This window comes from Saccostrea cucullata, unplaced genomic scaffold (assembly GCF_032062105.1).
Source record: "Saccostrea cucullata isolate Sc308-1 unplaced genomic scaffold, CSIRO_AGI_Scuc_v1 ctg337, whole genome shotgun sequence".
NCBI classification, from domain to species: Eukaryota; Metazoa; Mollusca; class Bivalvia; order Ostreida; family Ostreidae; genus Saccostrea; species Saccostrea cuccullata.
The window spans coordinates 265,064-288,105 of record NW_026932716.1 but is presented as its reverse complement, the minus strand read 5'-3'; the positions used below and the strand labels follow the sequence as shown (position 1 = coordinate 288,105).

The 23,042-nt window shown below is 33.7% G+C and overlaps 3 protein-coding genes across 4 annotated transcripts in view; 2 read left to right on the top strand and 1 right to left on the bottom strand.

Moving 5' to 3' along the window:
• The window catches only part of LOC134235891 (uncharacterized), an 88,955-nt gene extending 85,813 nt beyond the window's left edge, over positions 1–3,142 (bottom strand). For both annotated transcript variants that reach the window (XM_062718068.1, XM_062718066.1), the window contains exons 1-3: positions 3,003–3,142; positions 2,591–2,673; positions 194–370 (exon numbers count right to left, since the gene is read on the bottom strand). In XM_062718068.1, the coding sequence (XP_062574052.1) occupies positions 194–370; positions 2,591–2,651 (238 nt within the window). In that variant the 5' untranslated portion in view covers positions 2,652–2,673; positions 3,003–3,142. The remainder of the gene's footprint in view (positions 1–193; positions 371–2,590; positions 2,674–3,002) is intronic.
• Positions 3,143–4,761: 1,619 nt separating this feature from the next.
• Positions 4,762–10,292, top strand: LOC134235890 (endoglucanase E-4-like). The gene is made up of 11 exons (XM_062718065.1): positions 4,762–4,799; positions 5,017–5,221; positions 5,371–5,575; positions 5,764–5,934; positions 7,264–7,448; positions 7,837–7,993; positions 8,464–8,575; positions 8,912–9,062; positions 9,276–9,420; positions 9,663–9,828; positions 10,097–10,292. The coding sequence occupies exons 2-11, from the start codon at positions 5,030–5,032 to the stop codon at positions 10,290–10,292; spliced, it is 1,680 nt and encodes a 559-aa protein (XP_062574049.1). The 5' UTR covers positions 4,762–4,799; positions 5,017–5,029.
• Positions 10,293–14,021: 3,729 nt separating this feature from the next.
• On the top strand, positions 14,022–19,691 carry LOC134235889 (endoglucanase E-4-like). The gene is made up of 12 exons (XM_062718064.1): positions 14,022–14,064; positions 15,333–15,534; positions 16,081–16,285; positions 16,465–16,635; positions 16,865–17,049; positions 17,278–17,434; positions 17,804–17,915; positions 18,124–18,274; positions 18,474–18,618; positions 18,852–19,017; positions 19,215–19,405; positions 19,610–19,691. Exons 2-12 carry the CDS (start codon positions 15,337–15,339, stop codon positions 19,648–19,650), a joined length of 1,722 nt encoding a protein of 573 aa, XP_062574048.1. The 5' UTR covers positions 14,022–14,064; positions 15,333–15,336; the 3' UTR covers positions 19,651–19,691.
• Positions 19,692–23,042: the final 3,351 nt, after the last annotated feature.

Genomic DNA, 23,042 nt, shown 5'->3' with positions numbered 1-23,042 from the left:
ACTTTATCACTGGTGTATGTTGAGTTGGGACACCCTGTTCTATTGCATGGACTCCAGTGTAAGTAACCTAAGTCTGTGAATATTGGGCAGAAACCTACAAATGAAAAAGTTTTATTAAAAAGTTCCTAAAGAAAATTCAGATGTCTTGCGAAAGCAAAATTTATTCTGGGATTTTTATGTTGGCATTAGGTACCTTTAAGCATCATTGTTCTTTCTACACATTTTTCTTTAACGGAAACTTCGTCCTCAGCAAGAAAACAGTGATAAACTTCCTTCCCCTGACAAAAGAATTTTGTCGATCTCTTCATCCACTCAGTTTCATTATACGGACATGTTTTGGCGGATTGTGATTTTGATGGCGGAAATGCATCTAAAATAAATACATACATTCAAATGTCATCAGAAATATATTTAATTTGTCATGCTAGATATAAGAACTTATGACAAGGTGTCGATTTTTATTTTATTTTAAGAAGTTTACGTGTGTGTGTGTGTGTGTGTTTTTTTTTTTTTTTAGAATTTAAAGAAATTAGATATGTGAATAGGGCATAAAAACTCAGCCCCTAAAAATTCCAGAGGTAGAATCGGTGCCTGGAGGAGTGGTGTCTTTCATATCAAGTTCATTTGGGATATATCGTGTCGATACATGAAAAGGAAATAATTGAATTTGTTAATACATTTGTAACAGTGTTGAAATTAAAAGTACCTATATGTGTTGTAAATAGTGAGGCCACGGTCCAACAAGCAATAGCTAGAAACGTACTATATACTTCTTAGTTTAAAAAATTCAGATTAGCCAATATCCATTTGAGTTAAATTATTTATGCCAATTTTTTGTCAATTTTACAGTACATTTGTGTAAAATCAGAGTAACTTACACAACAGATGATATGTTTAGATAAAGATATGGAGATAACGAACAGTATTCAATATCGAAGTTCATAAAACAATACAAAACAGGAGCAGAGCAAACGCGGACCTCCGATACATCAGAGGTGGGATCAGGTGCCATGGAGGAGTGAGCATCCCCTGCTGACCGGTCACACACACCGTGTGCTCCTTGTCATGATAAGGAAATAACGGAAAAATCCGTCGTCAATTCAATGTATAAATAATGGACTAACACTTGGTATGAAAAACGTCCGTCAGCATCTGGCTCAATGATAAATTGTATTTGCTGACAAGGTCATTGTATCGACCATAGCACTTACGAAATGATGACTTTAAACGAGACTGATGATATTCTTGTTTCATCAACTTGCTTGTCAATAATTTACCTCGTTTTAGAAATTGTTCATACGCAGAGCAAGCCCTTGCATATCGAAGCAACTGAGATAAATACACTCCGTATGCAGGTGATGAAGGTACATTGCTGCATAAGTAAGGGAAGCTGACGATAGAAAAGTTAAAGTCATCACGTTTATCATATAGCTTGGTTGTTAGATTACCATTAACGTCTTTTCCAAGTTAAATATCCGAGTATGAAACAGATGTGTCAGACTCTGTGGTATCTTTTATCTCAAGCTCACTAGAATATATCGTATCGACGTAGAAATGGAAATTACCATTATTAATTAACAGTATCGTCGATATATCTAAATGTCGAGTTGAACGCCACAACAAAGTGTTGTTGTTTTTTTTCATGCATAAGATTTTGCACAAATTCTGCTTCATGTAAATACAAAAATAGGTCCACTAATAACGGAGTGCAATTGGTACCCATGGGAAATCCAATAGATTGTTGGAATAGATTTAAATGACAATCAATAGACCATTTATTAATATCTAATAGCTGAATACTAATGTTAATTTTTGAGTTGGAAAAATTTTCATATTTTGAGTGAAAAAAAAAATGTTGCAGTCGAGAGATGAATTCAAATCTCAACTAAAACCTTCGATTATTTAAAAAAAAAAAAAAACTTTCTTAGTTATCAAAATATGTAGATTTATGTTGTTATGTAGTACATGTAGGTGTCCAGCTGTTTTTCCACGCCTGTAAATATCAATTAAAATCCCTGATAAACAATAGTATTAATACAGAATGAGAGTAAATTGGTATTTAACATTTTGTACAGAATATTATTTCTATATTTTATATTTAATATATTGTATTCTATACAACTCATTGATAAATTGATGTAACAGGGATTCCAGGAATCTCGTTTAGAGCCCAGGGTTTACAACTTTTATGGTCAACTCAATGCCCTAATTATCATTTTAACGACCTTACGAATTCGTTTGCACATTTAATCTACCATCTTGTCTTATTTTGGCTGACTTGTCTCATACTAAAGGTGATGTCATTGTTATGGAATGATGATACACAGGGATCATGGCGGATGTGACAGGACAACAGTGGATGCTTGTTCCTCCTATGTACCTAGCCCCATCTCTCGAACTACATGTACCAGGGATCCGTGTTTTGATCCCTTTCAACATATTTTGTAATGAAACAAATTTTCCTATATCGATCTCGACCTTTTACAAACAGACAAAATCAATAACGAATCAAGTGATACTAGAGTATGAACGCATTTTTCTTGTTACAGTATAATTTAAAAGTTTCTACTTGAGAATAACAAATACTTACCTATCACGTGAAATAAGGTCAGCGCAATAATAAAAGACGAACCACACTTAAAACCCTTCATTCTATCTCTCTGGGTATTTTAGCTAAAACGAAAGAAATGCTCGCATAATAAATAAATTATGATATTTTATTAATAGCCTAAACCGACATTATTGGAAGCTGTTTAAGAATATATTACGATCTAAAGAATACATTAAAACATGATTGTGACGTAAACCTTTTGTTTGTGTTGTCCATTCTATAGCTTAGTGTTGAGCTGACTCCCCTAACAATCCAATAATCAACAAAAGTGATGTTCATAATATTATTATCTGTCTCTTCGACCGCTCATATAAAAAAAATTAATGAAATTGTAGTGAAAAAATTAAAAATAATTACAATGTTTGGTGTTTGATAAAATTGTGTTAAATACCTTTTGTTCATATTCCTTTTCCCTTCCGTATAAGATCTCTTTCTATCTGATTGTTATTTCTGCTTCTTTACACATTTATTTCAGAAAATAACATTAAAGGAAACTGTTTCCTAACAATAATAAATAATCAAAATAATCTGACTATTTTTGGAATTGATGAATCGACAGTAGAAATAACTTAAATATCTAAGCCATTTGTTGATAGTTTTTTCTTATTAATTAATCTTTTATCACGTTTAATGTAATACCTGCATTAAAAATGTCTCATTCCATGAAAAAAAGATCATAATCTAAATATTTCACTCGAAACAAGTCTGTGAAACTTGTTTTAAAATGAAAGGAGAAATTAAAAAAAAAAACCCACGTAATTCTATTTTTATACTCGTTTTAAAAAGATCATAATGTAAATATTTCACTCGCAACAAGCCTGCGAAACTTGTTGTTTTAAAATGAAGGTAGTAGTTTCTTTTTTGAAAAACCCACGTAATTCTATTTTTATACTCGTTTTATACCTTTAATTGTTATAGATTTGAGTAGAAATTCGGAAAATAAAAGTTTGAAGACTATAAGATTTAAAAATAGAAAGGAACGATAATCTATAATCAAAACAATTCTATAAACAAGGAATGTTAAATTTTTATTAGTTCTACACACTGCACACTAAAGAGTTCTATTCATATGGTAGTTTTATGCCGTTAGAGGGAAATTTCCCTTAAAAGTAAGATAGTAAAAATGGTTAAAATAATCTTATCAATCACATTATATTAGACCAAGAATAAGTAAATAAATTCATTTTTTAAAAAATTGTTTTCCTATCTAAGTAAACAACAGTGATTTCTGCTCACGATCAAATAGTCTATTGTCTTTGAATATTTTCCTGTGGATATAAGGCAGGTACCCTTATGTTGAAAATTAACTAAATAGTCCCAATATGCACAGCTTTATATTATATATTTTTTAGCTTGAATACTTTTCGTTATCTCCATTTCATATAAGGAGATAAAATCCTATAACGAACAATGTTCAAGTCCTCAAGTCCATTCAAACAATTCAAATCAGGAGCAGAGTAAACACAGAATTCCAAAACATCAAAGTTGGGATTAGATGTCATAACGTTAGCATCTCCCTCCGATGTCATACCCTTTTCGTGCATTGTCATGATCGGGAAATAACTGGAAAATTTTGAATACAATTTTGTTTGAAATAATAGCTTAACAATTGGTATGAAAAACGTCTGACAACATTTCACCCAATGATGAATTGTATTTGCTGAGAAAGACATTCTATCGACCATAGAATTTACGAAATGATGACTTTAAACTAGACTGTTGATAATCTTAGTTCATCAACTTGTTTGTAAATGACTTTTGAGAATTTGTTTCATGCTTAGAGATTGTTCTTGCAAAATTGCATAAATTATTTCAAATCAAGAAGATTTTTTTTGAGAACGAAAGAAACCAAATTCTTTTTAACAGCATGAACCAAGAAAGATTTTGAGATATATTGGTATAAAAATATGTGGATGTTAATTAGTTAATCAGCTATATCGTCTATTATTATAAAATATATTATATAAAAGGTGTTTCATTATAATTTTCGTCTGCATTTTTTTTTTTTTTGATTTTTATGTTAATTTTATTTTCATTATAAAGAAATATAACTATTCTAGAAATGCGCTGGCATGTCCCTAGTTTATATAATGGTTCCTGATTGTTCCTGTTAATATCTGGGACAAGCTTGTAAACTTGAACTGGATCACTGCTTTAATTGATAAGACGCCCGCTATAGACCTCTAATGTAAGTACCGGAGTATATCACTCGTCATTTTATTTAGCGTTTTTAAAACTGTTCCTTGACTATTTTTGCAAAACAAATTTCGAAACCCTATTTCATTCTAAATCGAAAATGATAAAATCGTGTACATATTTAAATAATAACACTGCAATGCTCAGTATTCAAACATCATGACACTTAAGGCAATGTACTTATGCATTATTATGTCATTTTTGCATAGAACTGGGACAACGATGATTGGTGGGACTCTCTACCTCCTTGTCTTGATATGGACATGTAGTCACGCTCTACATACAGACATGTCACGGGTCAATGACTGGGGAAATGGGAGATTTGAAGGTCACTTTACGTTCCCCATTCACGGTGAAGACATCGGGGGATGGGAATGTATAATCACCTTCTCTGAACCAGTTACTGGAATATCAGTATGCTATCATTCCAAATATCGTTTAACTCCTTCAAAAAGTGTATAATTGGAATTAATTTCATTAATAATCCCCTTACGTTTTTATGTTTCTGGACAAAGGATGTTATTTAAATAAATAGAGTTATGATTTGATTACAATCAATAAAGGAGTGGATGGGAGACATCATTAAGCACTCTACAGACAACACTGTGTATGTCCTGGTAAATAAACCACACACAGGCATACAGAGAGACGGACAAACCCTGGACATCACCGTCCAGGGCAGCTACACTGGAAGTAAAGCCCCCACCGCTACAGCTGAGCTCGTCAATCTCGCACACGACGGACTCAAGCCCCCAACCGTTTCCGTGGGTAAGGAAACCTGCTGTAAAATTATGTCTTTAGTTGTAAACGTTAAATTTCTGCAGATACTACGGTAAATAAAAATTCATATTGTATGAGCTGAGTCATTAATCAAACTCCCTTAACAGTCGTCTTTTTCTATGAACTAAATTCTGAAATTGCGAATGGCTTATGTCAAAAAATGACTGTTCTTGTAGATGATAGAACAAAGTACAATTACAATGAGGTTTTGATGAAGTCCATCATGTTTTACGAGGCTCAGAGGTCAGGGAAACTACCAGACGACAACAGGATCACGTGGCGAGGGGATTCATCTCTACTGGACCAAGGGGACAACGGGGAGGATCTCACAGGTGGCTGGTATGACGGTGAGTATAAAACAAATGTTTGATACCGCCTTAATGAAATATGTTTAAATAACGAACAATATTCGAGCTCAAAAGTCCATAAAATAATACAAAATAGAAGCAGAGCAAAAACGATCCTCAAAAACATTTAAGAGAGATCAGGTGCCATCTAGGAATGAGCATATTACCCTGTCGACCGGTCACATTAACCATGTGCCCCTTGACAGGATCGGGAAAATACGGGAAAATCCGTCGAAAATTAAGTGTATAAAATAGTCTAACAATTAATTTTAAAAAGCGTCGGTGACTCAATGATAAAGTGTATTTAATTACAAGGTCATTGTATCCTCATAAGAACTTATGAGATTATGACTTTAAACAAGACTGCTGATATTCTTGTATCATCAACTTGTTTGTGAATAGTTTACCTCGTTCTAAGAATTGTTCACGCGTTGATATTGGTCTTGCGTATCGAATCAAGTGAGATAAAAACGCAAATGATGAAGGTATACTGATGCATAAGTAAGGGTGATTGAAGATTGAAAAGTTACAGTCATCTCGTTTTTTATTAAATTTGGTTGTTAGATTACCATCAACGTTTTTCAAGCAAAAAATCTACATGTGAAATAAATGTGTCAGATTCTGTGGCATTCTTTATTACAAGTTGACCGGGATATATATTATGTCGACTAATAAGCATAGAAATAACTATTTTGAATTGACAATACGTCGTTGATATATTTAAATGTCGAGTTGAAGGCCACAGCGAGTGTTTTCCTCTTTTCATATAAAATTTTTTGAGGAAATTTTGCTTCATATGAAAACAAAATAGGTGTTCATAATAGGGTCGCAACTGGTACCAGTAAGAATTCCAATCGGTTATTGGAAGACCAGGTCAAGCATCTTTTTGGAATCAACTTCTAATTACTTTTGTGTACAATCAGAATGTTTTTAAACAAAATAATCTTGCAAATGAAAAAAAATTACGAGTCGATTAAATACTATATTTATGGGGTTTGATGAGGAAGAAGCCAAAAACTGTCAGTGATAATTAGCCAAGTAACAATGCAGATATTTAACCTTTTTAAAGTCATTGAGTTTTCATTCTTCTGGTTCTGTGATGTAGCGATGCTCGAGAAATGAAGTTAGTTCTGATAAGGGATATTATTCATAAAATATATCTTAAAACGGATGAATGACACAAGTCAATAAAAAATGTTTAATGTCTCGGTTTTTTTTAGTTTACATGCATATTAATCAAGAAAAAATGTAATATAAATCAGTTAGAAGATAAACAATGCGCAAAATTGTAAACGGTATGTCATGTTACCTGTGCAACGTCTTTTCCAGCTGGAGACAACATAAAATTTGGCTTCCCGATGGCAGCAACAACAACAATGTTGACCTGGGGTCTTCTGAGGTATAAAGACGCGTACCAACACAGCGGGCAACTGGACAAAATGTACGAATGCATCAGGTGGCCGCTAGAGTGGCTCCTGAAATGTCACACCGGAACTAACGAGTTATACGTACAGGTATTCACCGGTTACAATAGCTGACTTACATATTCACCTACAATGCTTCTGAAAAATGAAGAAAAAAAATGTTGGTCATAAATGTACTATTGGCAATTAGATAAAAGATTATAAGAGTTTGCCAAAATTTTAGTCCTGAGATGTTTTGACCAAAAATTTCTATGAATCTCATTCATCTACTACTGGGGGTATTTTAAATATTTAAAGATGAAAAATAAAGTATGTGCAAAGGATTTGCTTTAAAAGATGCAATTAATTTCATTGAATAATGTTACTTTTGAGATTCCTTGTAGGTACATGTACTTATAATTTTCTGAATTATTCTAAGAACCCTAATCAGTGCTGACTTTGAGCATTCCAATCTCTTTTTGAAATTTCGCCTTAACAGGTCGGAGAAGGAAAATCTCACTCTGTATGGGACAGACCAGAAAGTATTACAACTAGACAACCTGTGTTCAAAGTGGATGAAAATAAACCTGGAAGTGACGTTGCTGGAGAATATGCTGCTGCAATGGCGGCTGGATACTTGGCTTTTAAAGATAAAGGTTGATTATTTATTCCAAATTTCACAGAGTTTGTGAAAAATATCAGAGAGTTTGAGATCATTACTGTTAAAACAAAATTTTATCAACAAATCACTCCCGGCGTTCAAGGACTAATGTGACTAGTTACATTCTTGTGTATATTACGAACAATGTATTTCTGTAAATACCGAATTAAATTCAATCGAGTTAAATTAAAGCATTTTATTTACTACTTTATTAGTCAATAATAGGACGTATTTTTATCACTGAAGCTTAATACAATATTTTACAAATTTTATATTTCAAACAATGCACTAGTTGAAAAGATCAAGCTTCTATTTGCCTTCATTTTTTATTACAAAAAGAATAATATATTAATTATCAATTAAATCTGTAATAGTCAATGTTGGTTTCATACAGAACAATGATTATATGTCAGATATAGTCAAGAATCATCATCCAAAATCACAAAATATGTATTTTTTCTATAGATCCGACATTTGCTGCTAAACTGTTGCAACATGCCAAACAGATCAATGAGTTTGCTGTTACTTACAAGGGAAAATACTCTGACAGTGTCATGGCCGCAGCCGAGTTCTACAGGTTGGTATTTCAAACTTCCTCTTTCTCATTTTAAAAACATGGAACATTCTAAACTCAATAAACAATATTCATGGTAGGTTATGCTAAGCTATATTCAAAGGGAAATATAGGTATTTGAAATATGAAATTAAAGACTAAAGGTCTTACATAAAATCAACAAAAATGCAAACAGGGGATTCTCATCCATGGCACCTGGCCCAATATCTGATGTCTTAGAGGTCCAAGTTTGATCTCCTCCTTATTTGTATAGTTTAATGGACTTTTCAGCTTGAATACTGTTCGTTGTCTTAAAATACATGTATTTCACTCAAGATTTATTTTAAAATTCAATTCTAGATCAAATGACTATAACGATGAACTGTCCTGGGCGGGTGTGTGGCTTTATAAGGCCACTAATGACAGTCAGTACTTGGCTCAGGCGGAGAAGTACTACGTGTCCGGGGCCTCGTGGGGACAGTCCTGGGACGACAAAACGGCCGGATGTCAGGTCATTCAATTACATAGTGTCGGAGTTGTCGAATGTATTTGAAATATCTCTATATTTTTACTATCAAACAAAACTTTTTTAAAGTCTTATAAATAAAAATGAAAAAAAAAATAGTTTAAATAAATCGAACAACTCATTATTTTTGTGAATGATTGTCAGAATTCAAAGTTATTTTTACACGTGTTAGAATGCATAGATATTTTTGTTATTCAGGTTTTGTTGTATGAAGAAACTGGGAAAGACAAGTATAAACAGGAGATAGAGTTGACCTATAACGACTGGATGCCCGGAGGAAGTATACCATACAGTCCTAAGGGTCTTGCCTTCAGGAACCAGTGGGGGTCACTTAGATACGCGTGTGAGAACCTAACTATCAGATCAAAACTTGTACTTTCAAATTTATTTAATCAGTTATTTAATAATTTCTAAAATACACACATATAAATATTGTTGTATGATTATAAAATATGTAATGATTCTGTGCTAAAATATTTGGAGTTCCATGTTTAAAGAATATTTTTATAAGCTTTACACTAATATACCTATGACACACGAGAATGCAGCATCTCTGACATTGTATGTTATATATCTGCCTTGTAGCAAACATGGCTTTTGTTGCCCTTGTGGCGGCTGATGACGGCCTCCATACCTCCAGCTATCGTAACTGGGCCAAGAGCCAGATCCATTATGCTCTAGGTGATGCGGGGAGAAGCTTCGTTTGTGGCTTCGGCGTTAACCCTCCTGTTCAACCTCATCATCGTGGGGCGTATGTATCAAATCTATATTATTGATGAGTCTTTGGTCACGAAAAATTCTAGATATCAATTTCTTTCTTTGAATGTTTTGACATGATTGTAGTATAAACTTTTAAATATATCTAATACTGATTGGTAGTTGTCACATTTTTGGTTCGAACTATATCTTTTTCTTAGTTGAAGATATTTTGAGACAGTAAACAGTGTGCACATATCAAATTTTGGCTTTCTCTACCTCTACTAGTCTAGTAGGCATTAACTTCTAATAACTTCTAACAGCTCTTGTCCATCGATCCCAGCTCCATGTGGATGGGCTGATCAGACTAAAAAGGCGCCAAATCCCCACGTGCTTTATGGCGCACTGGTCGGTGGCCCGGATGTGAATGACGCTTACACTGACAGTCGTCAGAACTTCCAGAGCAACGAGGTGGCCTGTGATTATAATGCCGGCTTCCAGTCAGCTGTGGCAGGTTAGATAAGTCGTTCTTCCATTGGGATTAATCATTCCATGGATAAATCATTTGTTTGTCACTGCAAAACTTTTTCGAGGGTGAATTAACAATTTGAGAATTGAATAACAAGTCGAGACTGATCATTAACAGTTAATAAATGGTTTATTTTAGGTTTGGAATCTCTGTACCTTCGCGGATTATTGGGTTCTTCTTGAGAATGTGTATTGATGAATTTATGTTTATAAATGTCTGACGATCAAATATCGTATTCTGTATTTGGGACAAGGTATAGCAAAAGGTTATATTACATGCAACACAAGCAATTTTGACAGAATAAAACTAGGCATGATTCCTGAAGTAAACATATATTGTTGTGCAGGGCGAGGAATACTCAGAATTTCAGGATCTCCACAATGTTGTTATTATCTTTATACATTTCCCTTTCTATTTGTTTTCTCTGTGATAACTCTTTGAAAGCTAGATGAGTTGATTCCTTAAAAACCTTACCAGAATGTTAATTTCGCCAAGCGAAATGTCAGAAGTTAAGAAGGCCTACAATTCATGTAGATCTCTTGCGTATGTCTTTGGGTCTTACTTCAGGGGGCGGGAACTACTCAGCATTGAAATCGACATGAGAAGCTTCGTGCAATTGAAATATAGTTTACAACATTTTTTAAATTCAAATTTGCAATCTTATATCAGAGTGAAATGGAAATATAAGCAATCATTGTTTAGTTTGCAATTGGGTATGCCTGGGACATCGACAAAGATGGAAACATGATATTCTTTATGCAGAAGGGGCTTGATTGAGGGGCAATATGAAAACCATCTATCCTTCTGTGTTCAAAGTGAAAAAAAGAATTAGATGGATTACATGATTAGTACGTACTGGTCCCTGCCGAAAAAGCTGGTAACAACATTGTCTTCGTTTGTAAGGCTCATCATATAAATTGTATTTTATAAGAACTTCGATTTTATTCTACAAGTGGTAATCCTACTTATACTCATACTCTCCTCTCTAAGGAAGAAATTCTTCAAAATCATATTTGTCAGTTTTAAATATTTTTAATATTCCACAGAGCCAAAATGAATTTGAACTACCCTATATATATTGGTTTTCAAAACTTCATTAAAATCCTTACAAACAAAGACACATTGCGGCTTCCAGTAAATGTTCAACCAAGCCTCTTTCATTACTCCTCACTAAGATATTGACAGTAGTGAAGGAAAAACTTCAAGAGTACTGTGCAACAATATATTCAAGAAGTGTTGTGAATCAGATGTGGATACTTAAAAATTCCAAAGAACTTTTGGACAATTTGAAATCACAAAATTTTACCAAAATCATAGCTTAAAATTTTACTACTTTTCAACTTTATAAACAACCATTCCCCACAATAAATTAAAGTCCAGGCTTTTTGATATCATTGACAGCTGCTTATTCAATAAAAATGGAACTCGTAAATTTACTTATCTGGTCATTGGTCATTTGCAAAATTATTTTAAAACACATTCTGATTGCACATACAAGTACTTTGAAGTTAACATCAAAGAGATGCTTGAATTTCTGATTGACAATATTTATATGGTTTTTGGAGACCAGGAATTCCATCAATCTATTGGAATCCAATGGGTACCAATTGCGCTCCGTTATTAGCAGACCTATTTTGATATTCATATGAAGCAGAATTTGTGCAAAGTCTTATGCGTGAAAAGAAGAAATCATTTGCTATGGCCTTCAACTCGACATTTAGATATATCGACGACGTATTGTCAATTAACAATGATAATTTCCATTCCTACGTCGAAACGATATATACTAGTGAACTTGAGATAAAAGATACCACAGAGTCTGACACATCTGTTTCATACTTGGATATTTTACTTGAAAAAGACGTTAATGGTAATCTAACAACCGAGCTATATGATAAACGTGATGACTTTAACTTTTCTATCGTCAGTTTCCCTTACTTATGCAGCAATATACATGTACCTTCATCATCTGCATACGGAGTATATATATCTCAGTTGATTCGATATGCAAAAGCATGTTCTACGTATGAGCAATTTCTAAAGATTCTAAGTTCTATGGTCGATACAATGACCTTGTCAGGATATACAATTTATCATTGAGTCAAATGCTGACTGACGTTTTTCATATAATTGTTAGTCCATTATTTATACACTGAATTGACGACGATTTTCCTGCTATTTCCTGATCATAACAAGGAGCACACGGCGGGTGAGACCGGTCAGCAGGGGATGCTCACTCCTCCATGGTATCTGATCCCACCTCTGATGTTTTGGAGGTCCGTGTTTACTTTGCTCCTATTTCGTATTGTTTTATGGATTTTGAGATTGAATATTGAATAAATCGTTATTTCCATAAATTATCCTTCTTTTGTTTGTTATATCCAAATTTATATATATCAATGATAAACGTAATGACTTTAACTTTTCAATCTTCAACTTCCCTTAATACAGCAATACATATTCATTACCTGCATACGAAGTTTATATCTCTCAGTTAATTCAATGCGCAAGAGCATGCTGTACATATGTAAAATTTCTAAAACGATGTAAATCAATGTAAAACAAGTTTATGAAATTTCCAAAACTATGTAAATCAATGTAAAACAAGTTTATGAAACACGAATATTAACAGTCTCGCTTACAGTAATCATTTCGTACGTTCTATGATCGATGCAACGACACTGTCAGCAAATGCAATGTTGACTGACGTTTTTCCATACAAATTGTTAGTCCATTATTTATACACTGAATTGATTACCGATTTTCCCTTTCCCATTATTTACCATGACAAGGACAACGCGGCGGGTGTGACTGGTCGGCAGGGGATGCTCACTCCTCCATGGCATGTGATTACACCTCTGATGTTTTGGGGTCCTTGTTGGCTCTTCTCATATTTTTATTATTTAATGGTCTTTTGAGCTCGAATACTGTTCGTTATCTTAATATATTGCATTCAAAATCTCAAAGAAACAATTAAACTCAGGAGAAGAGCAAACACGAACCTCTTAAAACAGTGGTAAAATTGGTAACGAAAGCATTCTCTATTAATCTTTCAGATCCGCCGTTAACTGTCACACTGGCAATACCAAAGAAAACGGGATGATAATTTACCTTGGAGGCAGCTACGGTTCCTAGGCTTTGCCGGACAGAGCTGTGTACCGCAATATTATACAGTTGTCAAAGATGACTGTTCATGCACAGATGTGATGATTTCGGTCAAGATATATCGATTTAAATAACATCGTCTATTTAGTTAGTTTTTTTATCTAATGAAAACAAGGAACCATTTTCGATCCAAAAATATATTAACAACTCAAATCTGTAGAGAGTGTATGATACAAAAATCCCTGGAAATTCTAGAGGTGGGAAAAAGTGACTTGGATTCGTGGTTTTTAAATACATATACATGCAACTGTTTCACAAAGGCAGTTTTTAAACCTTTTTTAAGCCATATTAATTTACTCTACAAAAAACTCAGGGTTAGGGTTAGGTTTTTCGTAAGGGCTATAGTTTATTCAGTTAAAAAATTTACATTCAGCAGAAATACTTATAACTTTGGAAGAAGGCGTTGGCACCGACACACGTTTGAACGAGATAAATGTCATAAGAATTCTGTACATGTATATTAACCTTAAATCAGAGACATTGTGTGCTCCTCTCTAGTTTATCGATATGAAAGTTTTATGTGTTCTCTTTTGATTAATCCTGTGCCTTAACATTGTACACCAGGGAGTCTACAATTGCTTGGTAGATAGTTGCAAGGTAATCGGTCCTTCCTAAATTACAAAATTACATACTTGTCTGTAGACATTTTTTGTTATTTTAAATAATTTATCATTTTTGTAATCTGAATCAGTTGTACTGATTTTCTATCTGAGGCGAAAGATCTAAGTTGTAGAAAAATCTCTTGATCTACATGTTTTCTTATATAGATACAATGTTTATAATTATGAATATACTGTATTATTTACTGTTTAATGAATTTGCTTGTTTTATAAAATTTTAAAAAGAAAATATATTATCATAGCATGTTTCTTTGTAAAGTAAACTTTAAAATTTTTTTCTTTAGAATTTGTATTTACACATGGAAAAATAAGAAAGTTTAAAAATAATTTAAAACAAAAACAGTATCGTTAGAAGTCACCATTTTGTATGTTCTGTGGTTGATACAATGACCTTTTCAGTGAATAAAATTAATCTTACTTCATTTTTCATACTAAGTGTAAGGCTTTAATTATTTACACACTGAATTGTCCACGGATTTCTCCCTTATTTCCCAATCATATCAAGGACATGGCACCTGATTTCACCTCTAATGTTTTAGAGGTCTATATTTGCTCTGCGCCTGTTTTGTATTGTTTTATGGACTAAGTATATCCAGGAGAGCTTGAGATAAAAGATACCACATTGGTCTGACTCATCTGTTTCATACTTGGATATTTTACCTGAAAAAGACGTTAGCGGTAATCTAACAACCAAACTCTAAGATAAACGTGATAACTTCAACTTTTATATCGTCAATTTCCCTTACTTGTGCAGCAATATACCTTCAGCACCTGCATACGGAATTAATATATCTCGATACGCAAAAGCATGCTCTACGTATGAACAATTTCTAAAAGGAGGTTAATTATTGACCAACAATTAAGTTCATGAAAAAAGAATAACAACAGTCTCGTTTAAAGTCATCATTTCTTAAGTTATATGGTCGATACAATGACCTAGTCAATGATAGATACAATTTATCATTGAGTCAAATTGCTCTGCTTCTATTTTGTATTGTTTTATGAACTTTTGATCTTGAATACTCTTCGTTTTTCTCCATACCCGGTATTTTTGTTTTGTCCATATAATTCTTTGAAACGTTTTTCATCGAAATAATAGAGAATCATTTAGATATTTTATAATATTTATTTAATAGGTCACACATTATCGAACATAATAAATGTTTTCCAGAGAAGAGTTTCGATGACTAGAAAAATATTTACAGTATTTCATTTACTGATCGCATTTTATAATACATATTAAAGAGCCATGATAAAAACGATTGCATTGGCCGTCTGCTTACTGGTGATATTGACAAGAGGTCATGCCCTTCAAACTGCGATGTCAAAGGTCAAAGACCTGGGAAATGGACGATTTGAAGGTCACCTAATTTTCCACACACATGGCGAAGATATTGCTGGATGGGAGTGTATTGTCACTTTCTCTGAACCAGTAACAGGATTTTCAGTACGTATAAGTTCTTATTTTTATTAATATAAAATAATTTATATTAAATCTATATTCTCCTAATAATTTAATCTATTTTTTTTTTTTAGATCTGAATCGTTATTTATTTAACTCCATTGGTTTTTTGAATATCTGAATACGTTTATATAAATAGGTCAAATATTATCAGATAACGTTAAAGAGAGTAATTAGTAATATATTGCATTTATAAGCACTATGAGTAGTCGCAAAAAAGTATTGCGATGCAGTAAGACTGGTAGATTATATTATTTTTACTGCTAATTTTTTTTTAATTAATGTATCAACAATCAGCACCTGTTACACTTAAATTGCATATATACACTTTAATATATGAAAGACCAAATCTGAAAAATTCTTAAAAAGGATACGCTATACCAAACCTTTCGAAAATAATTTACTCTTTTATAAAAATGATACTAAATTAATAATAAGCAACTAAATCTCAAATATAAATAAAATCTTTAATAGCCAGAACATGTTTTATGTACCAGTTTCTTTGCAGTTTGATCTTTTCTGTTATGTCAGGAATGGATGGGTGACATATTGAAACACTCAGACAACAATACAGTTTTCTACCTCGTGAACAAACCTAACACTGGTATCCTACAAGCCAGACAGACCCTGGACATCACGATCCAGGGGCAGTACTCAGGAAGTGGTCCCCCTACTGCTACAGCGGAGCTCCTGAACATGGCTCATGACGGGATGGCCGCACCGACTATATCAATTGGTTATTGTTTATATTAATCATATTTCAATATAGATAATTAAAAAAAACATAAACACTGTATACGATCTAGACACGACTTATAATTCTGAAAACAATCCACTGAAAACTGTCTGCCAATGAATGATGCTAAGATATGGCTTTTATATTTCTTCATTTAAATATCAACTGGTTTTCTGTAGACGATGGAACAAAGTACAATTACAATGAGGTGTTGATGAAATCCATCATGTTTTACGAGGCTCAGAGGTCAGGGAAACTACCAGACGACAACAGGATCACGTGGCGAGGAGATTCATCTCTACTGGACCAAGGGGACAACGGGGAGGATCTCACAGGAGGCTGGTATGACGGTGAGTACTAATTAACACAAAAAGGATTCTGGATTTGGGAGATTTCATTCATCAAGATGGTGAATTTGGGCAATTAATATTTTGTTAATGCATATTATGAGGTTTGCTGATAGGGATTTCACAATGTCATGTTTCTGATAAAAGACATTTGATTGTGTGCTTACCTTCATCACTATATTTGCTTTTTTTTATCCTTAGAATAATCATTTGGACTTTTTGTTGATTTCAGCTGGTGACAACATTAAATTTGGGTTTCCGATGGCATCAACAACAACAATGCTTACCTGGGGTCTTCTGAGGTATAAAGACGCATACCAACACAGCGGCCAACTGGACAAAATGTACGAATGCATCAGGTGGCCGCTTGAGTGGTTTTTGAAATGTCACACCGGAACAAATGAGTTATATATACAGGTATATTATCTGATAATTAAGATCTGATTGAATGAAATGTGATTCATAAAAGAATGGAAAGGTTATGTTTACAAAACTTCTGGGATATTCTGAGTCACTGGTTAAATCTGTTCAAATTGATTACAGTCTATGGCGTCTTCCGAAGGAAATTCTGATGGTCTTTGGCCATATCACATTATTTTTTTATAACAAATTAAAATATCTAAATGAAGTTAACAACATTTGTAGGTAGGTGATGGGAAGTCTCACTCTATTTGGGATAGACCAGAGAGTATAACAACTAGACCGACTGTGTTCAAAGTCGATGAAAATCATCCCGGAAGTGATGTTGCTGGCGAATACGCTGCTGCAATGGCCGCGGGATACTTGGCTTTTAAAGACAAAGGTTTCTCTTTTTTTTATTTGATATGTTGTAAATTTTATGGAAAAAGTATGACTGTTCAAAGTCGATGGATGCCGTTTATGGTAAAATGCAGCGCAATGGATTCAGAATGTCTGACTTTTGAAGAGAAAAAAAATATTTTACTGATTTGCATACTTTTTTGGAACAAATACTGACATATTCATTGAAAACATTAGTAATCCATAGCCAATGGCACATTTTAAAATCACGCCTTACTTCTCAATTTAATGTATTTACGATTTTCTTTCCTTTTCCTACCATTTTATTCGAATTATTGCAAAGCAATTTGATATATAAGATATCGTTTACGCTTCAACTATTGTTTAAATCAACTATCACTCTTCGTGTTAGATTCTGTGTTTGCTGACAAACTTCTCCAGCATGCCAAACAAATTAACAACTTCGCAGTAACCTACAAGGGGAAATACTCTGAAAGTATTCCGGAGGTTGCAGCATTTTATGGGTGTGTTTTAGAGGTCTTTTTTTTCAAAAGTGTTTCATACTTTTAATAAATGTCAAAAGTAGTTCAGTTCATACTCAATGAAAAGTACATCTATTTTTTTTACTTTTTTGTTTTCTTTCTTTTCAGAAAAATATGGTTACAGTTAACCAACCAGATTTATTTCTAGCGTGCATTGTGATCTATTTATAAAATTCTTTGCTTTGTTTAGGTCGGGTAACTATAATGATGAGTTATCGTGGGCGGGGGCGTGGCTCTACAAGGCCACCAATGACACGACGTACCTGACCCAGGCGGACACCTACTACGTGGGCGGGGCCTCCTGGGGTCAGTCCTGGGGGGACAAGGCGGCCGGAGCTCAGGTTAGGCAGCTTCTTAGTGGTAGAATTTGCGATATAAAAAAGAAAATTTTGCTTGATTATAGTTTGAACTTCATTTAACCTATAAAAAGATTCTTTTGGGTTTACTTGCAAATGAAAATAAAATGAAAGTGACACTTATCCCTTGCATGTGCTCTTGCCAATAACTGATATACCTCGATTTTGAATACTGTTTTGATAGGTTTTGCTTTATGAAGAAACTGGTATGGATAAATATAAACAGGATGTTGAGTCCACTTTCCGGAACTGGATGCCAGGTGGAAATGTACCCTACAGTCCCAAGGGACTGGCCTTCAGGAATCCTTGGGGGTCACTCAGACACACGTGTAAGAAGATATTTAACCATATTCACAATATGAATATTTCTAAAATTTCTTCACTATTCATATATTTTTTCCTTCTCAAATCTTTACCCCTTTCTTTGTTTTTAGTCATATACTATATAGCATTTATACCTTTTTTGGACTTAATGGTCTTTACAATTTGTAAATATTAAACACCTTTGAAGATTTGTCCCTTTTTCTGATATAATGTTTGTTTGAATTAACACTATTTTCAGCTAACATGGCCTTTCTTGCCCTACTATTGGCTGATGATGGTGTCCACTCCTCTGCTTACCGTGACTGGGCCAAAGGTCAAATACATTACGTCCTGGGGGACACGGGGAGGAGCTTTGTGGTCGGATTCGGTGTAAACCCTCCAGTTCATCCTCACCACCGGGGCGCGTCAGTAGACTTTGCCGTCTTTTAAAATTTGAATTAATATCATTTTGTTGAATAATAATTAATTGTAACTTAAAGCTTTGATATGTAATGCTTTAAAAGTACAATTTAAAGTGGTAATCTGTAATCAAATAAAGATTTTCTACTCTGTTACATAACATCAATTACAATATACTCTGACATCACTGATTGGTCCGCAGTTCTTGTCCCACGATGCCGGCCCCCTGTGGAATGGCGTATTTGACCAGGAAGGGGCCGAATCCTCACGTGCTGTATGGTGGTCTTGTTGGAGGCCCGGATGAACATGACCGGTACACTGACGACCGCCAGAACTACCAGATTAATGAAGTGGCCTGTGATTATAACGGCGGCTTCCAGTCAGCCGTGGCAGGTTAGATCGTCAGTTGTTTAAAATTTTCGTTCAATCCCGAAAGTCCTCTTTTCAGTTTGAGTTGTAGAAAAAATTGTATGGTGCTTACTCCTACATGGCACCTGATCCCACCTATGATGTTTTAGAGGTCTATGTTTGCTCTGTTCCCAATAAATTTCGCTAAAATTAAAGGAGCTTAACTGAAGATTTGATTTTTCATTATAGGTTTGGAGTCTTTATTTCTACGTGGTTTGTTGCATCCTTGAATGGTGATCTGTGTGAAGTTTGCAAATAAACTTCACTTCAACACTACTGTTCTTCATATTTCCAAATATATTGTAAACATATCGTTGAACAAACAAAAGAAAAAAGGCTTACGTTGAAACATGTTGAAACATGTTGCTAAGAAGTTGGACTATTTCTGTGGTTTATCAACATCAGAGGCGGCCAGCAGCAGACAATTTAAACAATCTACGTCACATTGTTTACTTAACAGGTCTATTCCTACGTACTGTTGTTGAAACAGTTTTGTAACATTATAATTAATTGCAAGGAATGATGGGGTCATAGGACAGTCACAAAGCGCTTCTTAATAACCTCAACTAGTTACAACGGGTGCATACGTACTGTATCTCCAATGAATAATTCCCTCTCTGGGAACAAGGCAATTTTCGTATCTTATGATTATGAAAGAAGATGGGTGAATTAGGCGAGCAAAATCTCACGGGGTCACAAATGTAAAAAAAGAAAAGGAAATAGGAAACCTTTAATAGGATACGTTCTTCAATTATTTATTTAAGAGGGTCAACTCGCGTTTTATTATGCGAAACGATCACCAGAAAACTCTAAAATTTCTTGACTCCTAGTAACTGTGTTAAGTTTAGAAATAATCTATCTATCGCAGTGGAAAGCGACCACAACTTTTCTTGATTTAATCATATTTTTCTCATCATTAAGTAAAATTTATGATTTGTGGTTTTAATTTATTTTAACAAATGACAAAGGTTTGTAAATGAGGAGATGTTGACATTTTAGGGTATATATATTTCATAAACATATGAATTGATTTTTTAAAAATACTTCTTAAGCCTTGGCGAAATACTCAGCAAATTCTTTCAATAACTTTTAATCAGCAAAACCAGTTAATCAAAATATGAAGTTTATATGCTCCAACTTTAAGATTAATTTATAATAAGAATTGAGGTCCAAGATTATAGAAAAACAAATGTACTTCAGAATCGCTGAAGGAAAAGTCCACCGCAGTAGTAACCATTGATCCTTCACTACTGTTCTTTCCCAGGCGATGATTAATTGTTATAGGAAAACGTAAGCGGACCTTGTTCACACTAAATCTGACGAATCATTGCATTCATTTCCCAGACTTAATGTAAATACATTATTCAGGAAGGCGCTGATCTTGTACCGTTTTACATTATTACTGTGCATTTTAACCATATTTGATTTATTAATCATAATTAATCATAAAGTGTACAGGAAGTGATTAACAAAGAATTCTTTACAAGAATTCATAGATCAAGAGCTATATGGCGCTTTCGCACCTTGGAATATTTCTCTACCGACATACTTATCAATGCCCTACAATTCAGAATTAGATACTGTACGAGTGAAATATACACAGGGCATGTCTCACAGGCACTTGTTTCTGTAATAAATTTTTGATCCATAGTATAATAATAACACAAGGTATCAAACTCCAATTTACACCGAGTACCCCCCCTGCCTTAGAATCGCGCTCATTTACACTTTCATAGGAAATGCACGGGTAAACTGTTTATACCTATGCATGTCTTCTACGATAATTTATCTACACAACCATATCTGGCATGCTTGTCTTTATTTTCTTTAATCTCTGTAATCAGCAAAACTTGATCGAGTGGAAAGTAAAACTTCAAGAATTGTATTTTAGTAAAACTTCTAATCATGTGCATTTTAAAGACTGTGATTTTTCTGAAGCATTAGACTTGTTAGGGTTTAATTCTATAGAATTCGGATAGGATGACTTCGATCAGTTCATCATCGACCATCGAGAATCAAATAAACGGTCGATGTCGCGATAATGCAATGCAATAACGCGACGGTGCAATAGCGCTGTGAGCCTGTGACGATGATGCGATGGCGCGACTTTGCAATGATAATGGTGCATAAAGGTTAACATCTATTTAGCTTCATCGCACCATCCCATCATCGTTTCATCGTATCATTAAGTCATCGCATTATCGACCAAAACCTCGATGATGCGATTTTGTACTACATTTTTCATATCTCGATTCAAATATGAAATCATAAAACGCGTGCACAGAATTTTTCAAATTGTATTTTGTTTAAGTGTTCAGTGTCAGTAATTTTTTCCCGTTGAAAAGTTAGAACGGCACCATAAAAAATAAAGAAAAATTGTGTTTATTTTTCAGCAATTTAAAAATCTTCATTTTGGAAAATTCTAACGGATCTTAGCGCATGCGTAGTTAGTATGACAAATGACATAACTGGTACGAACAAATTCAAGTAACAAAGTAGGCCCTTTGATCAATCTTTATCTATGGATGCAGTGTCCTTTATTATGATAGAAGAGATTTATGAGTATATATATATATTTTGGAAATCTGTGTCATATTGCCAAGAAGAACAGATAACTGCATGAAGCACAAATAAACTTGACAAGATTATTTTAAAACATTCTATAGAAGGGATATCAATCGTCCTTATATCAACACGGGAATTCATTAAACACCCTTTTTGTCATGTAAAGTTTACATAGTACTTAATATCGCCCTATACATTTCCTAATAAAAAACACAGAGGATAAGAGGATTTTTTAAATTATCATATTGCTCTCTCTCTCTCCCTCTCTTTCTCTATGGGTGGATGATGCATGGAAAAAAGTTATTCTTTAATTTTACGGTAATTTTACCAAAGAAAAAAAACAACACTAAATTCTAAAATCAAAACATAAATCATATAGTCATTTCAGGTCAAAACATGCAAAATCCGATTTTCTAAGTAAACATGCAAAACCACATTCATTTACTTGTTACAGTCACTCCCGCTCGTATTACGTATAAATTCCTACAGTCATATTTCACTCCTGTGATAATATTATTCATAATACAAAAGAATGATGTCCGTGTGTGTCATTAAGATAATTTTTTGCCAGTTTTTATTTCTGATATTCAAATATAGTCATACAAAGATGTTGTACATAAATTACACAATCTATGTTCCAAACTTTAAATTACTGAATACGATTATCAAAATGAAAAACCTGCCGATTTTCTCGTTTCTTTTTGATATTATTACAGTAAGTCAGATTTTGAAGAAGATTCGCGGGTATGTCACTTTAAAATACAGTTGTTTACTTTTCGTAAGTAGTATTATTTACAGTTACACCTCCTTCGTTGCTGATCAAAGTATCACATATTTGTCTTTCTAGGCAGCAGAATCTTATTAACAGGACGAGATTAAGTTGAGTACAAGTAAATATCACACGTAAAGTATTCAGACATAAAGATTAAAAAATAATTTATGTACCCTACATTATAGTTAATTTAACTGATACAGATCTAGAACATGCCCTCTGAAATTATAAAATATAACGTAGACATATACATATACAGTAAAAGTCTTCCCAAAAACAACAGAT